At 48.4% G+C, this 24,018-nt stretch overlaps 1 protein-coding gene across 1 annotated transcript in view; it reads right to left on the reverse strand.

Annotated features, from left to right (window-relative positions):
* Disc1 (DISC1 scaffold protein) overlaps nucleotides 1–24,018 on the reverse strand; it is a 162,741-nt gene that overhangs the window by 118,044 nt on the left and 20,679 nt on the right. The window contains exons 2-3 of the mRNA XM_057753351.1: nucleotides 21,858–22,840; nucleotides 20,007–20,076 (exon numbers count right to left, since the gene is read on the reverse strand). Of these exons, the coding sequence (XP_057609334.1) occupies nucleotides 20,007–20,076; nucleotides 21,858–22,840 (1,053 nt within the window). The remainder of the gene's footprint in view (nucleotides 1–20,006; nucleotides 20,077–21,857; nucleotides 22,841–24,018) is intronic.

The raw sequence follows: 24,018 nt of genomic DNA on the forward strand, positions 1-24,018 counted from the left end.
TTAACCATCATGTGCATAAATGTATTAATGTTTAATGAGGGTCACCTGCTACCCTTAGCCCATCAGTAATAGGCTACTAATTCTAAAGCTACACTGTGGAAACCTAGTGAAAGGAACAAATAAAAGAATGAATATGTAAGTAAGTATTGATGAAGCAGAAACTTTACATAGAGACATCTTGCTAAGTAGATTGGGTTCCTGCTCCATGTCTGCCCACGGGATGACAGAATACACGGCACGAGCAATATTCTTAGAGACTGGTGATGGGTCTCCATCCTATGGAGCCTCTCGGGCCGCAGCCATCAACATCTTTGCGAGTCATTTTTTGTTGCTTTTTACATAATAGCCAAGAAATGCAATTTCTTGAGAGCCGCATATTCTAACTCTCATTAGCATACATATCACACAAGGATGGCCAGTTTGCAAGGATTAGATGGTAATAAGGATGTATTTCCCACCGTCTCAAGCACAATGGAGCCAATCGTTGACATTTCAGAATATTGCAGTTTGTTGGGGTCGTTTTCGCAAAGATCAGCCGCCACCGGGGCACCAGAGATGTCAAACGCATTAAGCGCTTCTGAGCATCTAATGCATGCGCAGTGATGTATGTATATTATTCCTGAACTCCACAACTTGCAAGGTAGATTACAAATGTAGAAAGTGGATTTCAGAACTCTAAATAATTTGCCCTGCATGTCGAAGTGAGCGTATAGCAAAGGTGGGATTGAACCTCGGCCATTTTACAGGTCAGCCCCTAGGCTTTTTTTTTTCCACAACCGTCCTTGGAGTCACGCTATCCCTACACCCCATCACACAGGGGTCCTATCTCCCCGCTCGTGTGTCTAGGCCCCTCGTGACAGTGAGATCTACCAGACTGAGTCATAACTGCCTGCCTCCTGGCATCTAGCTCAGGGCCGGGCACACAGTAGGCATTGGAGAAATGCTCCATAAATCCATGAATCTGAGTTTCTGTTTGAACAAGACAGAAAGACAGCCACTGTGTTATAAGCAGCGCCACGTGTGGTGTGTGACAGTCAGTAAACTCCGAAAGTCCCCAAGGCAGATGCGTGAGTCCTACTCTGTAGACAAGAAAGACTGAAGCTTAAGGAACACTGGATGCAATCTCCTGGACGGTCACACAGCTCTGAGGTTCAGAACAAAGCCGAGATCCTCCCACCTCCCCACTCTGCTCCTCACCACCCCGTTTTTTACTAGGGAGGCTGGTGCCCCTTGGCCATGCCAAGTCTTGAGCTCCAAGTCCCAGAGCTTTTAGTGCCAAGACCTGCCATCCCAATGGTTCATTTCCTACTCTCTTTGCCTCTCTCTCACCAAAGCACTGAGCAGCCCAAACAAACAACAAACAAACTCATTAAAGCAAGAACAGCCTTAGCTCCGATTCGAGGGGAATAGTGAAGGCAGCCTTGGTACTTAACACTCGTGTGACAGAGCAATCAGAAAAGCGGTGTGGAAATACTTTAATACTACGAGATAAAAACAGGGTGCAAGGTCATATATCTGTGTTCTCTGTGCTCTGTGATCACAACTGTGTGCTTTTTAAAACCTGGGCAGAATTAAGAGCTCAGCAGTCAGTATGATTATGAGTGATTTTATCTCAATTTCTCCACTTATGAAATCAGCTGTAAAATCCCAAGCTGCTTATTATTTCAGGAAGTTATTAACTCACTGGCTCCTTCTACTAGTCTTTGATTTCTGCATAAATGTGGAGATTTGGTTTCCTCAACTTCTTAATGCTAAGCAGCTTAGGGTAAGCCTGGCTCCTGGGGTCAAAGATCCCTCCGGTGAGCAACGGAGGGGATTTCTGGAAATGTATTCTTCAAAGTTCACGGCATGGAGTAGTGGCCTGGGAAATCATCTTGACGAGGTAGGAAGGGGCAGTTGGCCTCAAGAGAGCATGTGGAAAGCTCTGGAACACCAGCACTCATTTAGCTGTGACACTTGCCCACTCAGCACGGAGCCTGTATCCTCATTCTTCATGCATGGTCATTGATTCGCTTTGACAGATTTCAGCAGAATGTGTGGTTTGAAGCATCTGTTCTTCCCCAGAAAAATATTACCATGCAAAAGAGTTACATTGTGAGTTTCCAAAATAGTAACAGTAAAGAAACGCCCAGGTGCATACCCTAGACAAAAACTAGCAAGCTCTCTCTCTCTCTCTCTCTCTCTCTCTCTCTCTCTCTCTCTCTCTCTCTCTCTCTCTCTCTCTCTCCTCACCAGCACACCTTGCAAATGCTGTCCTGCTTCATGGATACATCAGAAAACACACACATCAGTCTGGCTATGAGCTTCTCGGAAGTGGGCTTCACTGAGACACTCAGAAGCACCCCTCACCTCTACAGTGCAATCAAAAGACAAGCTTCTGTTGTTCGAGGCCAGCCTGGTCTACAGAGTGAGTTCCAGGACAGCTAGAGCTACACAGAAAGACCCTGTCTCAAAACAAACAAGGCAGATTCTTTCACTAAACACCCGTCGTGGAGGGTGCTAGGGAGGTAACTGGCCAGCCTACTCCATTCTGACCACAGTTTATTCATCCCTCGGGTTTTCAAAACCACAAAAAGTTATCTCTGAAGAAGGTTTATTCTGATGCTAGGAAAGTCAGTCGCCTGCATATGTGGAACAGGGTCAAGCTCAGGCTTGGAGTGGAGGCATCCATCCCCAATGGAACTATAGACGGTGCCATGAAGTAGGGCGGGAGGTAGGAAATCCAGTCTAAAGACACGTTCCTGTGTCACTGCTGCTTATTGTGGATTGCGATGGTGATCAGTTGGTTAGTTTTAGGACCGGGTCTCACTGTATAGCCAGGATAGCCTATAACTCATGAGTCTCCTGCCTCCGCCTTAAAAACACATAGAACCTTTCTAAGTCAACTCACTGAAATTGTGCCAAATTCAGTAGGTGACCCTAAGAAAGTGGTTTGTGGGAAAACCAAACAGACCGCGTCTTCTGGCGACACCTCCATGTCTAAAAAGGTCAAAACATTTAGAAAACTCTTGTAATGAACAAAACTTTTCTAAGTGTCACAACTCTCTGAATGCACAAATTAGCATGACCTTGATATGGTAGTAAAATTAGAGCAAGTTTTAGGGCTTGGTCTTGTTTTAAAATTGGGTTCCAACAGTATCCTTCTGGGGTTCCCTCTAATCTTTAAACTTCCATGGAGAGCAGGGAGCATTCAGAACAAACCCAGGACCAAGAGCTGAGTTCCTTTTCTAAGTTACAGAGAAATATAATAGGAAAACTCTACATATCCATTTACAGACAAGTAAAATGGGAGCCTGGCATGCTAATTTATACGTGTAATCCCAGCCCTCACAATACTGAGGCAGGAGGATTACTATATTCTGAAGTCAGCCTGGTCTACTTGGTAAGATCTCAAATACAAGCAAAAACAAACTATGTCAATCTGAAAGAGAAACTTCTGTCTAAAATGTAATCACATATTTTCCTTCCTGGGATAAACTTTATTTCAAACTCTCCATTTTAACTGAGATTTGATAAATGTTCAGCTATTACTAAGACGTGCTAAACCTGCAGCTGGTGACTAACTCACTAAGCTGTCTGCAGGCACAGCACCCTGCAGTGAATGCAGATCTCCTCTGGGCGACAGAGAATATGCCCACACCAAATGGAAGACTCGGCACACACCAACGCCGTGGAAGGGAAGAGCGTGTGCCACACTGCCACACTCGGCCTCCAGCTAGTGACACTGTTTTGGGAGGTTGTCGGTCGTTAAGATGTAGGGAGAAAAACGGAGAAAATGGGTCACTGGGGAGTAGGCCACCTCTGCTTCCTGCTCTCCAGTATGTGGAGTTGGGGAGTCAGAGGCACACACTTCCCAGGCCATGGGATCATCTACTACAGTGTCTTCCTTGCCGTGATGGACTATGCCCCCTCAAACTGAGACCCAAATAAACCCCTCCTGCTTTAAGTCATGTATTTGGTCACAGCAAGGAGAACAGCAACTCATACATGCATGCTCTAACAGTGCCCTGCCCCCACACGGAGCAGCAGGGTCCCTATTCCATGCACTGAACCTAGACAACCCAGGGACACCCTCAGAATGAAATTAAACAGGAGACTCGCAGGCCCGTCTTCCAGCCTTCCAGCATGAGAGCTTCAAGCCACGCTAAGAGTTCAGGCCTCGCCAGTATCTCTTGGGCCCTCTCTACCGTCACGGTTACTCTGTGTAATGATACTGTAAAGCCCAAGGGTCACTTTTTGGCCTTCTGCTTCATCAACTCTGTTACTTCCTCCCATGAACACTGCAGATTTGGGAACACCTCATAGAATGACAGAGGAAGCTCTCCCGGCCCTAAGGTTATTTTTGGAATGAGCCAAGGCCTCTTCATCATTTCTCTCCATGGGCTTTGGTGGCACTGTTTTTCCTATTAAACTGAGCATGGTATCCAATTAGTTCCTATGAATAGACTTTTCATGAGCAATCTGCTCCGTTGGTGTTTTCACAAGAAATTAGCTGGACACATCTGCTCACCAGAGCCTGAAAACCACAGCTCATTCACCCTCTTAATGGCTGGTTCTTGCAACCTGTAATCTCTTCAGACTCCACTGCCTTCTGTTGAGCAGTTTTTAGTATATTCATGTCTCACCCAATTCAAGAATGGGGGCGCGTTATTGAGCAACCGCCATCATCACTGTTTTTAAAGTATAGTGTGAGCCCGTTGGTACAGCTAGCCCTTCCCAGAATGGAAAAATAAAGACACCAAGTTCTGCTCTGTGCACTGTGCTGAGCAGACAGAACAAAGGGCATAGCAGCGTGAACAGTTTAAATTCTTTGGTTAGTAATAAGGCATACAAGGTACAACGGTATGGTCAAATAAAAAAAAAAAAAACTTTAGGGCTGGAGAGATGGCTCAGAGGTTAAGAGCACTGGCTGCTCTTCCAAAGGTCCTGAGTTCAATTCCCAGCAACCACATGGTGGCTCACAACCATCTGTACTGGGATCTGGAGCCCTCCTTTGGCGTGCAGACATACATCGAGGCAGAATGTTGTATACATAATAAATAAATAAATCTTTTAAAAAAAAAAAAAAAAAAAAAACTTTAGAGGATTAAATGATTTCAGTAGCCTGAGATCTTCCAATTAGGATGAAATCTAATCAGAAGGAAGAAGACATGCTAGAGCATTACTTTCTAGAAATGACACTGAATGAAGCTGCATCCTTTGGGCTGAAGCAATGCAAGCAAAACAGTGACTTGCAGTGTTGAAGTGATGTTAGACACCGTGGGAGAGCAGCCAGCGGGAAGAAGGGCTAAGAAAGGACCGTGATTCTGCATGCTGTGAGCCTTCGCAAGAGAGTACTGCGCCTGGAAACAGCCAGAAGTCAAAGGGCAGACATCCTTCATCCAGCTCCTCAGAATTCCATGCCAACTGGAAAAAGTAAACTAAGTTTATGGGAATATTTTCTGAGGGAAAATGCCATAGCAAGAGAAAGTAGCTGCAAGAGACTCTGAAGGCCCTCTCTAGAACCCGCCAGATTCCTTCAATGAGCCCCACGTGGCAAAAAGACATAATCTACGGTCATCAGGCCCGGGTACCATCCTAAGAACAGAGCCAAGAGCCTCCTGAACTGTGAGGACAGACAGCAGCCAGGACTCTGGTTAGGTGTTAGTGTGTGCCTTCACCAGGGGGAGTAGCCGGCGGGTACTTCTACAGGACTCTAGTTAGGTGTTAGTGTGTGCCCTCACCAGGGGAGCAGCCGGCGGGTACGTCTAGGACCTCGGACTGACGATCCAGTGAACGATGCAAAGGAGAGTGTGTATTTCTTTGCCTCTGCACATGGAGTCCTCTAGTGTGAGAAGAAATTCAAACATAAAGGTGACTTGTTTTCTCTCCTAGAGCTGAGTCCTAGATCCAGCCAGCTGACCTCCCAATCTCTGGGTGATTCTCATCTCTAAGATCAGTGTGCACATTTCACATAGGAGACTATTAACACTCGCCCACCATGGGCCACCAAATTATTGTTAAACAACGGCCCCAAAATGTCCATGGACACTTTTAAAAACCACAGGAGATACAGTCAAAGAGACTGTGTTGATGGACATTAACTCCCCTCAGTGACATCACGGTTTTGTCTTAGTATTCCTACGGCTGTGATGCAATATCAGGACCAAAAGCAAGCTGGGAAGGAAAGGCTTACACTATATCACTTTCCTTCACTGAAGGAAGCCATACAGGAACTCAAACGGGAAGGAACCTGGAGGCAGGAACCGAGACAGAGGCAATGGAGAAGTCCCTGAGGCCGGATGTCTCAGCTGGTCTTCAGTATATGCTAGAATCCTAAAGACCGAGGCTCTGGTGCCAGTGAAGGAACAGAATGGCAAGCAAGGTGAGGGCAGGCAGGCAAAGAGCAAAAGCTTCCTTCTTCCATGCCCTTATACAGGCTTCCAGCAGAAGGTGTGGCCCAGATTCGAGGTGGGTTTTCCCAGCTCAAACAATCTGGTTAAAGGTGTGTCTTCCTACCTCAAAGATCTGGGTTAGAAGTGGATCTTCCTACTTCAAAGCAAGCAAAATTTAAATGAAGCACATTCATAGGTGTGCCCTCCATTTAGGGGTTTGAGTTAATTCCAGACGTAGTCGAGTTGACAACCAAGAATAGCCATCACAGATTTGAGTATGAACTATCCCTGCAGGTTCATGTCTTAAACCCTGATTCCCAGATGGTGGCGCTATGCTGGGAAGTTAGGAATTGGGGGGGCGGGACTTAGCTGGAGGAAGTACTTCACAGGGCACAGCCTTGCTGACTCTATTCTCCCTAGCTCCTTTCCTCACTTGCTAGTCGCTAGTCCCATTGCTGTGACATTGCCCAAGCAAATGGGGTCAAAGCACCCTGGGTTGAAACCCTCAGAAGCCGACAGCCAAAATGCACCCTTTCTCCTTTAAGTTGCTTCTGCTGGGTTTTGTGATTAGAGAAGAAAAAACAAAACCAAAATAAAACAAAAAACAAACAAAAAAAGATGGCTGCCTTGCCCAGTACTTTTACTCCTCATGTGTAAAATGCATGCCCACTCCTGACACCCCCAGCTCTTTCAGTCCACAAGAGCAGCCAAGGTTTCCACCGGCACCCAGGCTCTGCGCCACCTGGAAGTCAAAAAGTCCTTCAAGAAACAGTGGGACTCATGGACAGCTAAATTCTATCATACACATTAGCACCGCATCAGGACAGGAAATAGGAGGTAGTGATAAGCACGAAATACAAAATTAAGGTTAAAGGCACAGGTGTCCACAAAACAAGGAAAATGAGCACACAGGAAGACTGGGTGGGATGGGAAAGCCATGCATTTTCACTGGTCATCGCTTGCTATGCTCGGCTGGTTTATCATCACTCGGGCGGCCAGAAACAAGTGGAAGAAGGCTTGCTTGAGCTGGAGTGTTCAGAATAACACTGTGTTGCTAGATATCACGTTTCAAGTGCATTATCAGGGCAGCCTGTTCCTGGTTAATTCTGCCAAATAAAAGTGCACTTTTCTGTGACAGCCCCACAGCTACGTGCAGGGCAGGTATAGGATCACTGATGACCTGATCGACCAAGCTAGGAAAGGAAATACAGGCTGGGGAGAGGGGTTCACTGGTAAATTGCTTGCACTGCAAGCGTGAAGACCTGAGTTCGAATCCCCAGAATCTGCATAAAAAGTCAGGCACAATGCAGCACACCTGCAATCCTAGTGATGAGACAGAAAGCAGAGCCAGACAGGGTGAGACCTGTCTCAAATAGCAGAGTGTTAGGACCCTGAGGATCGACAGCCAAGGCTGTTCTCTGACCACCATATGGACAGCACACATGCACACACCTGCACCCTTGTGTGCACCCCACACAAGCATATATGTGCACACAATGAAGGGATGCATGTGCAAGCCTATCCACCTTTCTTCTACTAGAACATTCTAAAAAGACCCTGAGTCAGAGAAGAGCAACAGAGATGGCTGTGAGCCCGCAGGGCCACCTGCGGAGCTGAATGCTGGACATGACGGCAGTGATGCCACCAGTCCCAAGAGCTTTCTCTCTGTGTTGATCGCTCCACAAGACATTGTCTTCTCGTTATGTCAGAGGCCACACCCCTTCCCTGTCTCCTAAGCATCCACAAAGAGAGATGTCCGTGGAGCTCACATGGACCCAAGGAGACAGACTGAGGTCCACAGTGGGAGTATCCAGGAGCCAGGTTGGGCAGCATAGATCAGCAATCCTGCTTTCTTGCTGGAGGGTGGGACTTTGGGCAGTTCTCCCACTCAGCTCCTCTGGAGCCCAAAGCTTACAAGGCAGGTTCCAAGAAAAGGCCTAAGAGCATCCTTGCCTTAACTGATAACCATTTTTATCCTGTCGAAAGTGTTCTGTCTGAGAAGGCAGAGTTGGGCGGAGGGGCAAGCAACATTTTTCAAAAGGCTGGTCCACATCACTAACAAATGAGCTGCCTAAAGTAACAAGAAGAAAACAAGCACAAAGTCAGTGGTGTTCTTGTTCTGTGTATCTGTCCTTCTTCCTGGAGGTCCCTGGTACAGACGTGGGACCCACTAGGCCATGGAAAGTCCATCGTTCGGACACTGGCACCGGTTACAGCAAACTTGTCGTGGCCATGCACTGGAGGTCCTTTGGGTGTGCAGACAGGTAAGAGGAGGGAGGGAGGGCAGGCTGGAGGCAGAATTCCTGTGGCTGCAAAGTCACCTGCCAAGGATGAGAGAGAGGCAAGAGAGATCTGATTCTGTGAAAGACAGTGTCTAGGGATACCATGATCCAATCTGTTGGGCAATATCACCAGAACAAGTCACATTACAGAATAAAGTCAATATTTTGAAATGTTTGCTCTAGGCTGATCATCACAGGGGTCTGTAAGAGGAGCCAGCCATGGCCAGTGTGTCTAATCTCATTCAAACAGTGCAGGAAGGGGGAAGGCAGTTAGCAGTCCACAGCCCAGGGTTTGCAGGTGAGCTACCTGTCCACTGTTTACAGTGAGCACGTATTGTCACCAAGAGGGATGGGGGCTTAGTTAAGGTCCTGGAGGCCCCAGAGTACAGTTCTTGTAGCCAACACAAATCCCCTGCTTTTTCATTCTCATTCCTTTTGTTGTTCGGGGACAGAGTCTCACTGTGTAACCCAGACTATCCTTGAACCCTGAACTCTCCTGCCTCCACTCCTCGGAGCTTGGTATCATAATGTGGTGGTTAGGAATGACTGGCAGCTTGACAGGCTCTCCCATGGTTAACTGCCATGATTGGAACGAGAATCCTCTGTGGTTATCTATGGGATAGTTTCAGGAGGGACACAACCGGTTCTTAAGAGGAGTTTCCTCCACCAAACCCATTGCCCCTGCTTCCCCTACCATGTCCAGTACCAATTCTTCCCTGAAACAGTCCAAAAAGATAAACAAAATTCACACTTGAGCCCTCCTGGGGAGCTCAGGGAAACCCCCTGTGGTGGAAACTACAGGAAGCAAGCAAACTTCAGAGAAAAGCAAAAATCAAGTGATGTAAAAGAGAGAAGAAAACATCCCACCACGTCCCTGAGAAAGAAGGAGAGAGCTGCTGGGTAGGGTGACAAGCCACTGCAAGCAGGGGTGACGCAAAAGAACCAAGCATCTGACAATTACAACTCATTATGAGCAAATCTCACTTCAAAACAAACTCCCCGAGGAACTAATTTATGCTAAATGTGCTCCAGTGAGTCGGGGAAGCCATCATTTCCAGCCACCCTTGGGCACATGCAAGTTCTTCCTGCACTCTGAGGCTGACAGCAGTGCCTGGTGCCCATCTCCCTCCAACAACTCTCGTCAAGCCCGGGCTCTGCCAAGCCTGTCAATAACAACTGATCCCAAATTGCGGCACAAGCTGGCACACTGTACAAAGGTCAAGTGGAAAACTGTCCCCTCCGCCCCGTCACTGTCATCAGGCTTTGAAAGGTCATTCCAGCCGACCCATTGTCATGTTAGGAAATAACTGTGTCTACTGTGACATGTAAAACACCCCCTTCATACAGGCATCCTGACTTCTTTTCGTACTCCCGAACGTAGAGCTGGGCATTCTCGGTGTATCAGAAGCGGGAAGCTGGGTACTAGCAAGACTGAACGGCAAAACAAAGCTAGGAGCTGATGACTCTTCATAATCTCTTCAGACCTAAGCATTCTTCTAGGTCTGTCCTTGTGGCTAACACTCGCTCACTTACTTGTTATTTTTCTTTTTGCAGTGATAAAAACAATGTGAGGAAGGAAGGGCTAATTCTGGGCAGGGGCTCATGGGGATACATTGTATCCTGGAGGGACCGCTAGGCAGCAGGCCTGTGAGGAGGCTGCTCATATCGACTTCACAGCCAGGAAACAGAGAAAGGAGAAAGCCAGTGTGTCCCTTCATTTCTCCTTTTTATTTAGTCCAGGACCCAAGTCCACAGAATGGAGCCACCTGTATTCTGGGTAGTTTTCTCTTGGGAGTCAAATCTTTCCAAAAAGATTCCCAAAAAAATCCAATCAAGGTGACAATGAGATAAACCATCTGTCTTGGTCAGTGTTCTACAGCTCTGAAGAGACACCACAGCCATGCAACTCTTATAAATTCATTGGGGCTGGCTTACAGTTCAGAAGTTGAGTCCATTGTTGTCATGGCGGGAAGTGTGGCAGCATGCAGGCAGACATGGTGCTGGAGAAGGAGCTGAGAGTTCTGCATCCAGATTCACAGGCAGCAGGAAGAGAGAAACACTGGGCCTGGCTTGAGTCTTTGAAACCTCAAAGCCCACTCTTAGTGACCCACTTCGTCTAACAAGGCCACACTTCCTAATCCTTCTCAATTAGGGCCACCCCGTGATGAACAAACACTCAACTGCATAAGCCTTTGGGGGCCATTCTTACTCAAATCACCGCACCGTCACAACAGGTACCATATATAAATCCAGTTATAGCATGAGCTAATTCTCCAAATGATAGCTCACTAACATGTTACCCTGTTAACAGATGGGAAAATAGAACCTAAAGAGCTTGGAATATCTGCACTAGTTTATACAGCCTGCTGTGTTGGCAGAACCTGATTTTGTTGTCAGATTTTTTAAACTAGATTGATCTGAAGGTTCTGAAATCCTATGATTATGCTGCTTGTATAATTATCTCCTATTAATAACCATAAAATGACGATAACGGGAGCTGGGCGTATGGTTCAGTTGCTAGAGTGGTTACCTGGCATGCATGAAGTTCAGGGTTTGAGTCCCCCAGCACCACACAAACTGGGCACAGTAATACACAGCTATAATCTCAGCACTCAGGAGATAAAGGCACGAATATCAGAAACCCAGCGTTATCATTTACTACATAGAGAGTTGAGGTCAGCCTACACTGCATGAGACCCTGTCTTATAACAATAAAAACAGTCATTACTATTTGTAATAAGCTGTATCCCAAACACTTATTCCTCAATGGGAAACTTATACTAGCACCATGCTGGAGGGTAGAGTTAAAATTAGGCAAGTAACAAGCTAATAATTTAAAATAATAAAAAAATAACCCTATCTCCTGAATATATTTAATTTTTATTTATTATGTTATTTTGCCTTTAAAAATAGAAAAAAATATAAATAGGGTCTCTCCTCTCTCCAAGAAGCTCAGTCAAGGAGAGAGCCAACAGCTGTATTTAAGTATAATATGTAGGGGGACAAACATTCAAAACACTAATCCCAGGGCAGGTGGGTCTCCTCAGACCTAGGACAGAGAAGGGATGGTACATGTTCACAGGTGTATGGTATGGGTCAAGGCCCATGGTTCTCTAGAGCAACTGGGGGAGCAGGCAGAAAAATAATCAGGATAGAGAAAATATTGTTAGGATAGGGTGAGGATTGCCTGGCCTACTTTAACACCTGTCCTAGTAACGATGTGACGTAGAGATGGGAATTATCCTGGCTAACACCTGTCCTAGCCACAGTGTGATCAGGGGAGGTGGGGACTGTCCAGGCTAACTCCTGCCCTAGTCACAGTGTGATCAGAGCAGGTGGGGACTGTCCTGGCTAACTCCTGCCCTAGTCACAGTGTGATCAGGGGAGGTGGGGACTGTCCTGGCTAACACCTGTCCTAGCCACAGTGTGATCAGGGGAGGTGGGGACTATCCTGGCTAACACCTGCCCTAGTCACAGTGTGATCAGGGGAGGTGGGGACTGTCCAGGCTAACACCTGCCCTAGTCACAGTGTGATCAGTGGAGGTGGGGACTGTCCTGGCTAACTCCTGCCCTAGTCACAGTGTGATCAGAGCAGGTGGGGACTGTCCTGGCTAACACCTGTCCTAGCCACAGTGTGATCAGGACAGGTGGGGACTGTCCTGGCTAACACCTGTTCTAGTCACAGTGTGATCAGGACAGGTGGGGACTGTCCTGGCTAACACCTGTCCTAGCCACAGTGTGATCAGAGCAGGTGGGGACTGTCCTGGCTAACACCTGTCCTAGCCACAGTGTGATCAGGACAGGTGGGGACTGTCCTGGCTAACACCTGTTCTAGTCACAGTGTGATCAGGGGAGGTGGGAAGAGTCCTGCCTACTTTTATGTCAACTTGACACAAGCTAGCATCATCTGAAAGGAAGGAACCCCAATTAAGAGAAAATGCCTCCATAAAAAATCCTCTTTGGGGATTTTCTTAATTAATGATTGATGGGGAGGGACCAGCCCAGTGTGTGTGGTGCTGTCCCTGGGCTGGTGGTCCTGGGTTCTATAAGAATGCAGGCTGAGCAAGTCATGAGAAACAAACAATACCCTCCATGCCTCTGCATCAGCTCCTGCCTCCAGGTTCCTGCCTGTTTCCTGCGGTGCTTGAGTTCCTGTCTTGACTTCCTCCAGAGATAGACTATGATGCGGAAGTGGAACCTGTAACCCTTCCCTCCCCAGTTTGGTGTTTCAGTCATGTTTCCTCACAGCAGTAGTAACCCTGGCTAAGACAGGAAGAGAAAAAAACTTAAGGTGGGGTTTTATGTGGAAGATGAATAGAGAGCTGAGACCAGAAGCCAGGGATCCATGGAGAGACCCGTGAATTAGTACAACCAGATAATGCTGAGGTCACAGATAGAAAAAAAAGACACTTGTGGGAAAGACACACAAATCTACAAGCTGCCTAATCAACAGTCCAGCAAAAGGGAGGGTCCATGCAAGCCCCAGGCCTCTTTATTATAGTAGGAGCTAAGCACGGGGAGCTGGGCTGGGACAGGGATAAGACAGGGCGCTACAGTGGGATGTGTGTGCACATATAGTCGTGGGGCCTGAGGTTGGACATGCCAGGCCCCAGATTACAAAGGAAAGTGGAATACCAACTTAAAATCTTTTCTTACTTATTTAGAAACTGTCAGGAACCAGGATACAATTAAAAAAAAACCCTCAGGCAACCAAGCAAGGAGGTCACAGAACAGTCCACCGAGTGTCTCCATGGCGACGTGGAGTTGGGGGGTTGGAGACAGTCAGTGATGGTACCCGAGAGATGTTTCTTCTTTGCTGCTCCTCATTTTACTCCCCATTTGGTCTTGACTCCAAACACTAGCCTTGTCACCTTGACACACTAGTCTGCCCTTCGTCTTGGCAACATGAGATGGCCAGCTGTCTGGGAGAAGGGCTCAGTGTGAGCAGGGGAGGCAGCTTGGCCCCGAGGGCTGTGCCAGGGCTGCTAATCCCTCCGCCAGCCACAGGCACCCATGCAGATCAGGGAAAGGGTTTTTCATGTATGTTGCCACATGTGCCACTGAGATGCCCACTGGTACTTTTCAGGGTCCACTTCCCTGCAACTGAAGACATCAGTGAACTTCCAAATCATTGGTTTAAAAAAAAAAAAAAAAAAAGTTGTTGTTTTCTCCAGGAAACTTGAAAAAAAAAAAAAAGCCCCAGGGGTCCATTTCCTAGGACGGTTTGTTAATTGTTTCCCTGCTGCTGTAAAAAGATGCCCTGCCAAAGCAACTTTAGGAAGAAAGGCTTTGGGGCTCAGGACTAGGTTACAGTCTGTCCTGTGGGAAGTCACAGCAGCAGGAGCCCGAGAGAGCTGATGGCTCTGTATGTACAGTCAGGAAGCAGATAATCAAGCCTGGATATGGTACTGCACCTGTAATCCCAGCCATTTGACGGACTGAGACAGAGGGTCAGGAATTCAAGACCAGCCGGGCTATACCATGAGATGCCATCACAAAGACAGGATAGTTTCCTAGTTTCTGTCTGTTGCTGTAATAAACACTCTAATCAAAATCAACTTAGGGAGGAAAGCATTTATTTGGCCTATACTTGCAGAACACATGCCCTTTGTGGAGGGATGTCAAACAGTCACACAAGCAAGAACCCAAGGCAGAACCCATGGAAGAATGCTGTTTGCTAGCTGGCTCGCACAGGTTTGTACTCAGCTAGCTTTATTACTCAGCCCAGGACCACTGCCTAGGGAATGACACCATTCACAGTGGACTGGATCATCCAGTATCATTAACAAGACGTTTAATCAAGACAATTCCCCATCGACATACCCACAAGCTAGTCTGATCCAGGCAATTCTTCAGTTGAAGCTCTCCTGTTAGATGAGTCTAGGCTATGTCAAGTTGACAATTAAAAATTAGAACTAAGGAGGACAATAATCAATGTCGGGGCTTCCTTAAACCAAGAAGAGCTACAATTTTATTTCCTCAGTGTCACTCAGTGTCATCCAGCAGAGCACCAGAAAATTAACAAGAAAAACAAGATCCTGAAATCCACCCTGGAGAGCAGAAAAACCCACTCGCTAAGATGTTCAGAATATTCACACTTCAAACACTCCACCACAATTTGCATGCTTTGCAATATAGTTCACTCTATTGCATTTACAAACTTATTTATGCATCCTGAAAGAAATCAGATCATGCACAATGAGCTTCTCATTGCCACATAGGAAACAAAGTGTCATATTATCTCACCTTGCCTTCTGCTTGTTCCCAATGCTAACTGCCAGCTGAGGTTATTCAAAGTCTCTGTTTCCTGTGGCTTATAACACATATGGGCTAGAGGAAGAAAGGGGCCCGCTCCTTCCAAGCCCTGAGCTGTGGGCACGCATGCCCAGCACCGTCAGTTTTACTCCTCCCATGCCAGGGAACAGGTGTATTGCTTCTGTTTTATCCCAAAGCGAATAGGTGCCCGAGAGCAGACAGCAGGGCACACAGCACGCTGCACTGACACCCTGTCTCCTCACCCATCCCAGGACACTCTACTGCGTTAGCCGGACCATCCCCATCCAAAGAGACAGAGGGAGACGCTAAATATTTCACGACTCATTTCACGATACCGCAACTGAAAACATACAGAAAGGGAAAACAAACACATAAATGCATTATCAACAAATGTTTCGCGGCTCATGAAGGTGTTTTTTAAGGGTTTCAGGTTTTGAATACGTTAATTGTTTCTGTCACTTCGTGCAAAAGTAGAAGAGTTGTAACTCTGCCAGCAGAAGCTATCAATCAGTCAATTCAATTGCAGGTTGTGGTCCAATCACTCTTTATTATAATACGCATAATACCCAGCTAATGGAGCCTTTCCAGAGCCCCACATACAAACCCTCTTTACATTGTCGTGATCAGACATCAATCAAGGGCTACTTTGTGTATTAGTTCATTGCTGTGCCAGAAAGAACTTAGCGAGGAGAGGCTTGTTTGGGCTCATAGTTCAGAGGAGACCATCCATCACGGCAGGGATGCATTGAAATGGGGGTGGCTCTTCTCTGCAACAGGGAAGCACAGAGCTGCTGGTCACCTTACTGCATCAGACAGGAAGATGCCAGGAACAGAAATGAAGATCAGGCTAAAACCCTCAAAACCTGTCCCCAGTGAACCCCTCCCTCCAATGAGGCTCTACCAGGTAAAAATTCACAACCACTCCCAAAAGAGTGTTACCAGCTGGGATCAAATGTTACACACACACAAACCTCCAAGGACATGAGATTCTGCTTCCTGGGGAAGAGTAGGACAAAAGACTCTGGGAAACTGGCAACCAGGGGAACTTAAACCAAATCTGTGAGAGCAGGCTTGGAGGTAGAGAGATAGAACTCATATAGATATAGACGTAGATACAGACCTAAGTCACACTGCTTCATACAGTCCAGCAAAGGACTTGGAGAACAGTCTAGTATGGATGAATCCTGGGGTGGCCCCACTGTTCAGCCACCATGGGGTGCATTAGCACGAGCCTAGTGCCACAGCCAGCCACACCCTCATCTCCACAGTGCATTTTGCCACACCCCCGACCTCTCTATGAAATGCAGCCTACAGCATCCCTTGGCTTTGCTGTCCAGTTTGCTACACCCCACAGCTCCATGGTGCAGACTCCATGGTGCATTCTGCCGTGTTCCCCAGCCCCACGGTGAAGCCTGCAGAGCCCTCTTGGCTCCACAGCGGAGCCTTGCACTCCGCTCTGCTCCCTGCTGCGGCCTGCCGCATCACTCAGCTCCAGGGTGCACACTGGAACAGCACGCCACTATGCTAAACACTGTGTGCAAATTGATAAAAAAAAAAAAAAGTAACCAACTGTAACACAGTGCAAGAATTTGCACACCTGAATATTTCTAAACATAGAAACAGTACTATAAAACCACAACACTGATTCAGGATTTTCCTAAGGCGTAGTGGAGGATGGGGAAACTGCTCAGCAGTTAAGAGCTTCATGCCCTCGTGGAGATCCAAGTTCAGCAAAGCTCTGGCCTCCATACACTCGCACGTATACACACACACATGAACACACACACACACACATATTGGGGGGAGGTAAGATCCTGAGATTTTTGCTCCCCCCTTCTCACAGCCTCTCCTTGCTCATTTGGGGAGCAAAGTGACGGACATGGTTACAGCGGGCATAAGTCAGGGGCTGACAGAATTCGTTGTGGAGATAAATCAGGAAGAGCAACATGGAGGATCCTTGTGGGCAATCTTGTCCTCCCTTTGGCCGTGCCCTGGAGCTCTCCTCTATACCCCAGGCTCCGAGCAGTGGTCTCTCCCAAGGTCTCATTCTCGCCCTTCAGCCCCCACAGTCACAGGACGAGCATTAATACAATGAAGCCGGAGTGTCTTTTGGAAAAAGACCCTAAACAAACATCGAAAGTATTATTCTTTCTTCCCCAAGCCTTCCCAGCTGTTGGCAAAGATGAAAGAAATATGAACTTGGCTTTCCTGGAGAGGGAGAGATGGAATCAGAATCCTTAGGGGGTTTCCCAGGAGGCATCGCCGAGTAAACTCGCTGTGATTTTGATTAGATAAAACATGGAACTTTCTATTCTCTGCCAACCACATCTTTCTCTTGAGCCCACAGCCAAAGTAGAAAGAAAGAGAAAAAGAAACAGACTCCAGGGGACATATTGCCGTCCTGTGGCTTTCCTGCGTGTGCACAGGCACACACAGTTGTTGCACGCCCTTCCCCAAGATAAAGACAAAGTATGCTGTTGTTTATACACAAAAAGAAACGAAGTTCATACAGGACTTGTGGACAAATCACGACAGATCTTCCAGGGTTTTTACGAACCCTGGAGATACCAGGTGAGAAATAAAGTATATTCCTGGGTCTTTCAACAAATTTCATTACAGTAGGGACTCCTTGGTGTCAGCTGAGGTCCCACTGACCCCCCATCATGGATGAGAATCCACAGATCCCTGCATTAGTTACTGTTCTTGCTACTCTGTTCTACCAGAAGAAACTCAAGAAAGGGAGGGTTTATTTGAGGGATTGCAGTTCACTGTGGTAGTGGTGTGGTAGTCCATGGCATATGGCAGGGGGTTACTAGGAGTGGGTCTTTGAAAGATATGCCCGCTTTGGGATTTGGTCTGTTTTCTCTGCCTTCTGGTCAGCCATGATGCAAGACCCTGTACCATATGCTCCTGCTGCCATGGACGCCGCCGCCACTACTGTGATGAACTCCAGGGTAGCAGAATAAACAGATGCTGGGCCATGAGCAGCCCTGAGTGCTTCCTCCTCACCTCCTCTAGCTGGTGACAGTGTGGGTAACAAGACATCTCAATCCTTCCTGAAGCATTTACTGAATATCCAGTGACCAAATGCACACTTCACAAGGCAGCTGGGCATGCCTGAGGCTCGGGCAGGGTGACAGTGGGGTGTGACTTACTGTGAACCAACCAACTGTCCTCTCTGAACACTCCAAGGTCCCAGAGAGCTGCCCTCACAAGACCCCAGACACCGCCCAGGGGCCTGCCCCTCCATGGAAGAAACCCTACAGTCACAACTCCTCCATTCTCAGTTCCCGAGTCTTCTGGAAGCTGTAGAAAACGCGCAGTGTGAGGTCCACTCCAGAACCTCTGAAGGAAGGCGCCCTTTCTGACTTCTCTGACAAGAGCATCATAATTTCATTCCCAAAGGGTAGCAGGAATATTTAAAGAAGGGGAGAGAAGTGAGGCCTTTGCTAGAAAAAGACCAGTGGGAGAACCAAGTCCAGAAAGGCCTTGTGGGGTAGAGGGTGTGCATGGCTTCTGTCCATGGAATGCAGCACTGTGGGAACTATGACCTAAAGGAAGAGGGACTAAGACTCAGCCTTTGACAATGAAAACAAACCCCTGCAATATTGTACTATCTCACAAGCATCGGAACCAGGGCTGCAGTAGTGGGAACATCTGAACCAGGGCTGCAGTGGTGGGGGCATCAGAACCAGGGCTGCAGTGGTGGGGGCATCAGAACCAGGGCTGCAGTGGTGGGGGCATCGGAACCAGGGCTGCAGTGGTGGGGGCATCGGAACCAGGGCTGCAGTAGTGGGAGCATCAGAACCAGGGCTGCAGTAGTGGGGGCATCGGAACCAGGGCTGCAGTGGTGGGGGCATCGGAACCAGGGCTGTCTTTCACAGACACAAACCACCAATGAGCCCGGACCCAGGACTCTTCTACCCACGGTGTAGCATGGACCCCAGGGGCTACCATGGAAGGTACTTCTGCCTCAAAGCTTCTGCTCCCTCTGGCCCTCATCCTTCACCCAGCACTGTGTGAAATCTGACGGCCTGCGGATGGAGGCAGAGGAGAACCTGAAAAACCCCACCTTCATCCTCAAGTCCTCTCACCCCTTGAGGAGCAGCTCAGTGGCACACACAGTCAGGACACTGTGCGCCTCTGTTCCTGGGAGGAACTGTCCCTCACAGATTCCAACATGGTCCCAGTTCCAATGGCTCAGGGCATAGTTGATGGAGTAACAGAAACAGGCCAAGTGGTCGTAGCCTATGCATTGAGCTAACACTTCCAGAGAATCCTCAGCTCTGTATTACACTTCTCAGCCAGTCCTGGACCCTAAAGCAGGCCACCAACTAAAGTATCTGTCAACCCCATGGCTGTCTGGAGGATCTTTAAGTTAGTCTAAGCCCTCTCCCTTACCACCCCCCCACACACACACAGCAGAGTTGTTAAGGCTCCTTTCAAATCACCCACCCCTAAAAACTCCCCTTCTCCATCCATCTGTGCCCAGTCAGCACCCCTCTTTCTGGCTCAACTCCTGTTTGGTTCCTCATTGGCCTCTCTCTGACCGGCCCCACTTTCTCTTGGCCTCATATTATAACTTGTCCTTCTTCTCTTGGATATTTTTGACCATGGGGAGTTTCATTGGCACTGTCTGCCATCTCCTACATGCAATTCATTTCTCTAGCTCATCTGGAGACCATGAAGCCAGAAGGTCCCGTAACGATGCCATCACCAACATCCGGCACCTCCCCCCGCCCCCCCCCCCCCGCGCCCTCGCTGTACCCACGGGTGCCCAGTCGGTACAGTTCACGGATCTGTGCATCACTAGCAGGCAGGTGATGAGTTAGTTTGCTTTCTACAGAGCAGATCCTCACCTGTCCTGGCCATTCGGAAAGTTCAGCCTACCATCGAGTGGTTGAAATCCCCAGACCAACAGGGCGGCAGGCTAGCCGGCTTTCCCAGAGCAGAAACTCCCTAAAGAGTCAACCACACAGCTCCCAGAGCGAAGGAGGCAGAATCCGAGAAGGGGAGGAAGGAAGACAGGTGTCAGGGAGAAAGACAAAATGTCTACAAACAGATGCGAACTCACCTTTATCATAATCACCAGCCTCAATCGCTTTTTCTTGAAGTGTCTGAATCTTTAAACTTAAGGTAGTGACCTGTGTTGGTTTGAAGGGAAAACATGAGACATAAATTACATGTAAGAAATTACACAGAAGAGATAAATTACAAATAAATTCCAGTACGTTCATCTTGTGAAATCTAGGAGCGCATAAGAGTTATTCAAAACTGGGCTGTCCTGATGGCTTGAGGGTGAAGGCCCCGGCTTCAGCCTGAGGACTCAGATTTGATCCCGAAGACCCACACAGTAGAAATGGAGGCCCAACTTCCACAAGTTCTTCTCTGACCTCTACGAGACCATGACGCCCACATGCACATAAATAGATAATCTAATAAGGAAATTAAAATCCTGAAAAGTAGTACCATTTTTAGAAGGGAAACTATTCTAAAAGTAAACTTCCATTCAAACTATTTTCTTAAAAACCACATAAATATAAAGTTTTCCAATGCCAAATGTGTGTTTCTTTTTTAAAAAAACAAAAGTTACTTGAACAAAATGTATAATGTAAGCATGATTCCCCAGAAATACTTAGAATGCTACAAATGCCACAAAGCTATGCCATTATCGGCAGGGAGAGCCATGTGGAGAGAAGGAACACAGACTCAGGCCAAAAGGCCTCTGTTCTAACCCTCACAGCACAGCCATGAAGGTAAACATGGGAACTCAGAGAAGAGCCAGGCATGGACCACAACGGTCTCCAGGCCAGCCCAGGAAGGACTGCAGCCCTACTTGAAGGTGCTGCCTTGGGCTGGACTTGTAATTCAGTGGTAGACACCTAGCATGCACAAGGAAGGCCCTAGTTCTATCCCCAGCACAGGAAGCATAGAATGAGGAGAAGAAAGGAAGGATGAGGTCGTGGAGAGCTACCAGCAGCCACGCCTTCCCTCCCAGAACAACTTCCAAAGGGGCTGCGGCTGGTACGTGCTCCTAAACACTGAAGCTGGGCACTGCAGAGATGGCTTGGTCAGTAAAGCTCTTGCCTTGCAAGCGTAAGACCTGAGCTCAATGCTCAGAACTCACGCAAGCATAGTGACCCATGCTTGGGACCCCAGCTCTGGGGAGGAGGAGACAGGAGAATCCCTGAGACTCACTGGTCTAAATGGTGCACTCCAGCCCAATTACGGGAAGTTAAGACGACACCCAAGGTTGTCCTCCCCAACCTACACGCACACACACACACACACACATTGTATGCGTGCATGTAGGCACACATATGCATGCACACATATGCAAACACACAAGCACATGTTCACACAAAAATAAAACCGTTTCTTTGTAGGAGGGACCCACACAGCCCTTCGGGCAAGTGAAGCAAAGCAGGGGAGGATGGGGCCTATTCCACGCTTTGCAAACTTGAGCTGACTGCTTCCCTTACCCTCCCAGAGCCGTCCTTTATCGCCTCTACTTACTGCGTGGTCAGGGGAGATAACAACCTGAAGGAGTCTGCTCTCCCCTTCCACCTGGTCCTGGGGGTCAAACTCTGGTTGCCAGGCTTGGCAGCAAGTGCCTTTACCCACCAAGCCATCTTGCCAGCCCCCATTTTCCTATTTCACAGCAGAGCTAAACCAAACAAACCACACTGCAGGTCAGAGGTTGCCGAGAAGTGTGGGCCCATTAGCGAGTCCATGCCAGCACCTAAGCCACACAGAGAAGAGAGGGCAGAGCATCCATGCTCAGACGCAGAGGAGACAGAAGGGCCACCACATCCTTTCAGCCAGCCATCCCAGGAGCCACTGCCGCTTCCAGGAACAGCACTCAGTCAGCTGCCCCACCCCCTGCCTCCTAAGTCGGAGTACCAGTCTCCTGAAGGACACTCACCTCCAGCTGCCTGCGGTTGATCAGTAGATGGTCCTGTAGCCTGGGCTCCCATTCGTTGAGCAAAGCATCCCATCCTCGGATACCTGCCCAGCCATTGCCCTGGTCGCCCCACCCACCAGCTGAGGATGAATCCTGGGAAGAGAAGCCAGTGTCCAAGGAAGAGACTATGCCACATTCTGGCTTGCTGTCGCTCCCTGTGACCTGATCCAAGTCCACCGAGCCTGGAGTAGCTTGAAGATTGAAAGTCCAGAGACGTCGTCCAGGGTCCTCACGGGATCTGTCTGAGCTGGACGCTTCAGCCGCCATCTCTTGGGGGCTCTGATGAAGGGATTCAGTGTCTCTGGATGGTAGGCAACCTTCTGCTTCTCCACGTTCCCCAGCAACACCGAGGGAGAGTCGGATGAAGCTGAAGCAGGAAGTAAAGGTGTCTTGGGAGCCAGGAAGAGCTGGGATATCAGCCGAATCATTCAACTCTGGTGCTGCCAGAGGTTTCACAGTCTCCAGGCCCTTTGATCCCTTGTTCCAGGCTACACCAAGGCTGGGGGCCAGGGACTTAGAGCTGTCCGAAGATAAAATGTCTTGACAACATCCACTGCCCCCAGGCCTACATGGCCTGGTCAGCTTCTCAGGTAGCTTGTTGCCATTTCTGGAATGAACCCCAAAGTACACTGATGTTTCTTTCATAGAGTTCTGGGCTGGGTGCAGGTGACCCACAGAGGCCACAGTGGGGGCAAGCGAGCTCTTGAGCAAAGGGCTGCCCGCCTCCTGGCAGCACCCGCTTGGGCTGGGGCCACACTGTCCAGCCTTGCACCGTGAGAAGTGGGACCCCTGGCCTGTAGGCCCTGATGAGATCTGGCATGACATGCCCACTGCTGGAGAGGGGAACCCGATCCCAGGGCCGGCTGTGCTTCTCATGTAGCCTGGTCTCCGAGTCAGCCGTCGCCTCGGAGGGGCTGCTGCAGGCGGCGAGCCATGCCCACTGTCTGAGAAGAGAAAACTACATGTTATTGACGCAGTAGGAACTGCATGTGGAGGACCTGCTAGACACACAGGTCATCTGTGAGTACACCTGTCAAAGACACAGCATGAAAATTCTTATGGTCCCAATCCAGGCACAGCGGGACACACCCATAATACCAGTATGAAAACTCTTATGGTTCCAATCCAGGCACAGTGGACACACCCATAATACCAGTACGCGGGTACGTGGGATGTGAGGCAGAAAGATCAGGAAATCAAGGTCGTCCTCACCAGCACGACACCCTGCCAAAAAAAAAAAAAAAAAAAAAAAAAAAAAGAAAGAAAGAAAGAAAGTTGGTGCTCCTCTGCTGATGCCCAGTATGTTTAGGCCATTACAGCCCTGAGGTGGCTGATGGGGGCTGGTCATTCTGTCACCCTGCCAGGATGGGAGCCCCACCAGGGCTATGGAATACAAGAGGGAACAGAGGGAGCCCCAGGAGAACAGCTGTCCCTCCCATCCCCTGTAAAACTGGCAAGAGATTTGCTAAAGAGCCAGGAACACTGAGTTCTGGTCGCAGTGACCAACAGAAAATGCTGACAGCTTTACATCCTGAACAATGAGCCCTGTGAAACTATATAATCTTCGGGGTTAAAAGACTTCCAATTATTTTGTAACCCAAATACTATCACCTAAGTAACTCTCATGTTGTTCAAAGGTCAGTGCTAAATAGAGAATAACTTTCCAAATGCCTTGTGTGGTCTTATCTGTGTTGCCCTCCTGGGGTCCTGAGGCCACAAACACCAGTTGCTCTAGCCAGGGCCATGTAATCCTGGAGAGCCACAGGCCTACTGCCCACGGGTTAAGGACAGACAAAGAAAAGTGTCTACCTGGCTAGGGGCATGACTTCATGATAACACATCTGCCTATCACGTAAGAGACCCTGGATTCTAGCTCTGTTAGCAGCCACACACACACACACACGTCAAACACAATGGGACACAAGATAGACCTCACTCCTGCAGCTAACTACAGGCTCATATGTCCCATCTCCTGTGGAGGTGACCACAGGTGTTTATTCTAATACTCAGGTACTAGACGGTAGAGGATTGAACAGAGACACTGACATCCAGGCCTGGAAGGAACTTCTGGAATGAGCTAGAAGGAGCAGAAGAAACCTCTGCAGGGTCCAGATCAGGTTGC

The sequence above is a fragment of the Chionomys nivalis genome, chromosome 21 (genome assembly GCF_950005125.1).
Source record: "Chionomys nivalis chromosome 21, mChiNiv1.1, whole genome shotgun sequence".
In the NCBI taxonomy this organism is placed as follows: Eukaryota; Metazoa; Chordata; class Mammalia; order Rodentia; family Cricetidae; genus Chionomys; species Chionomys nivalis.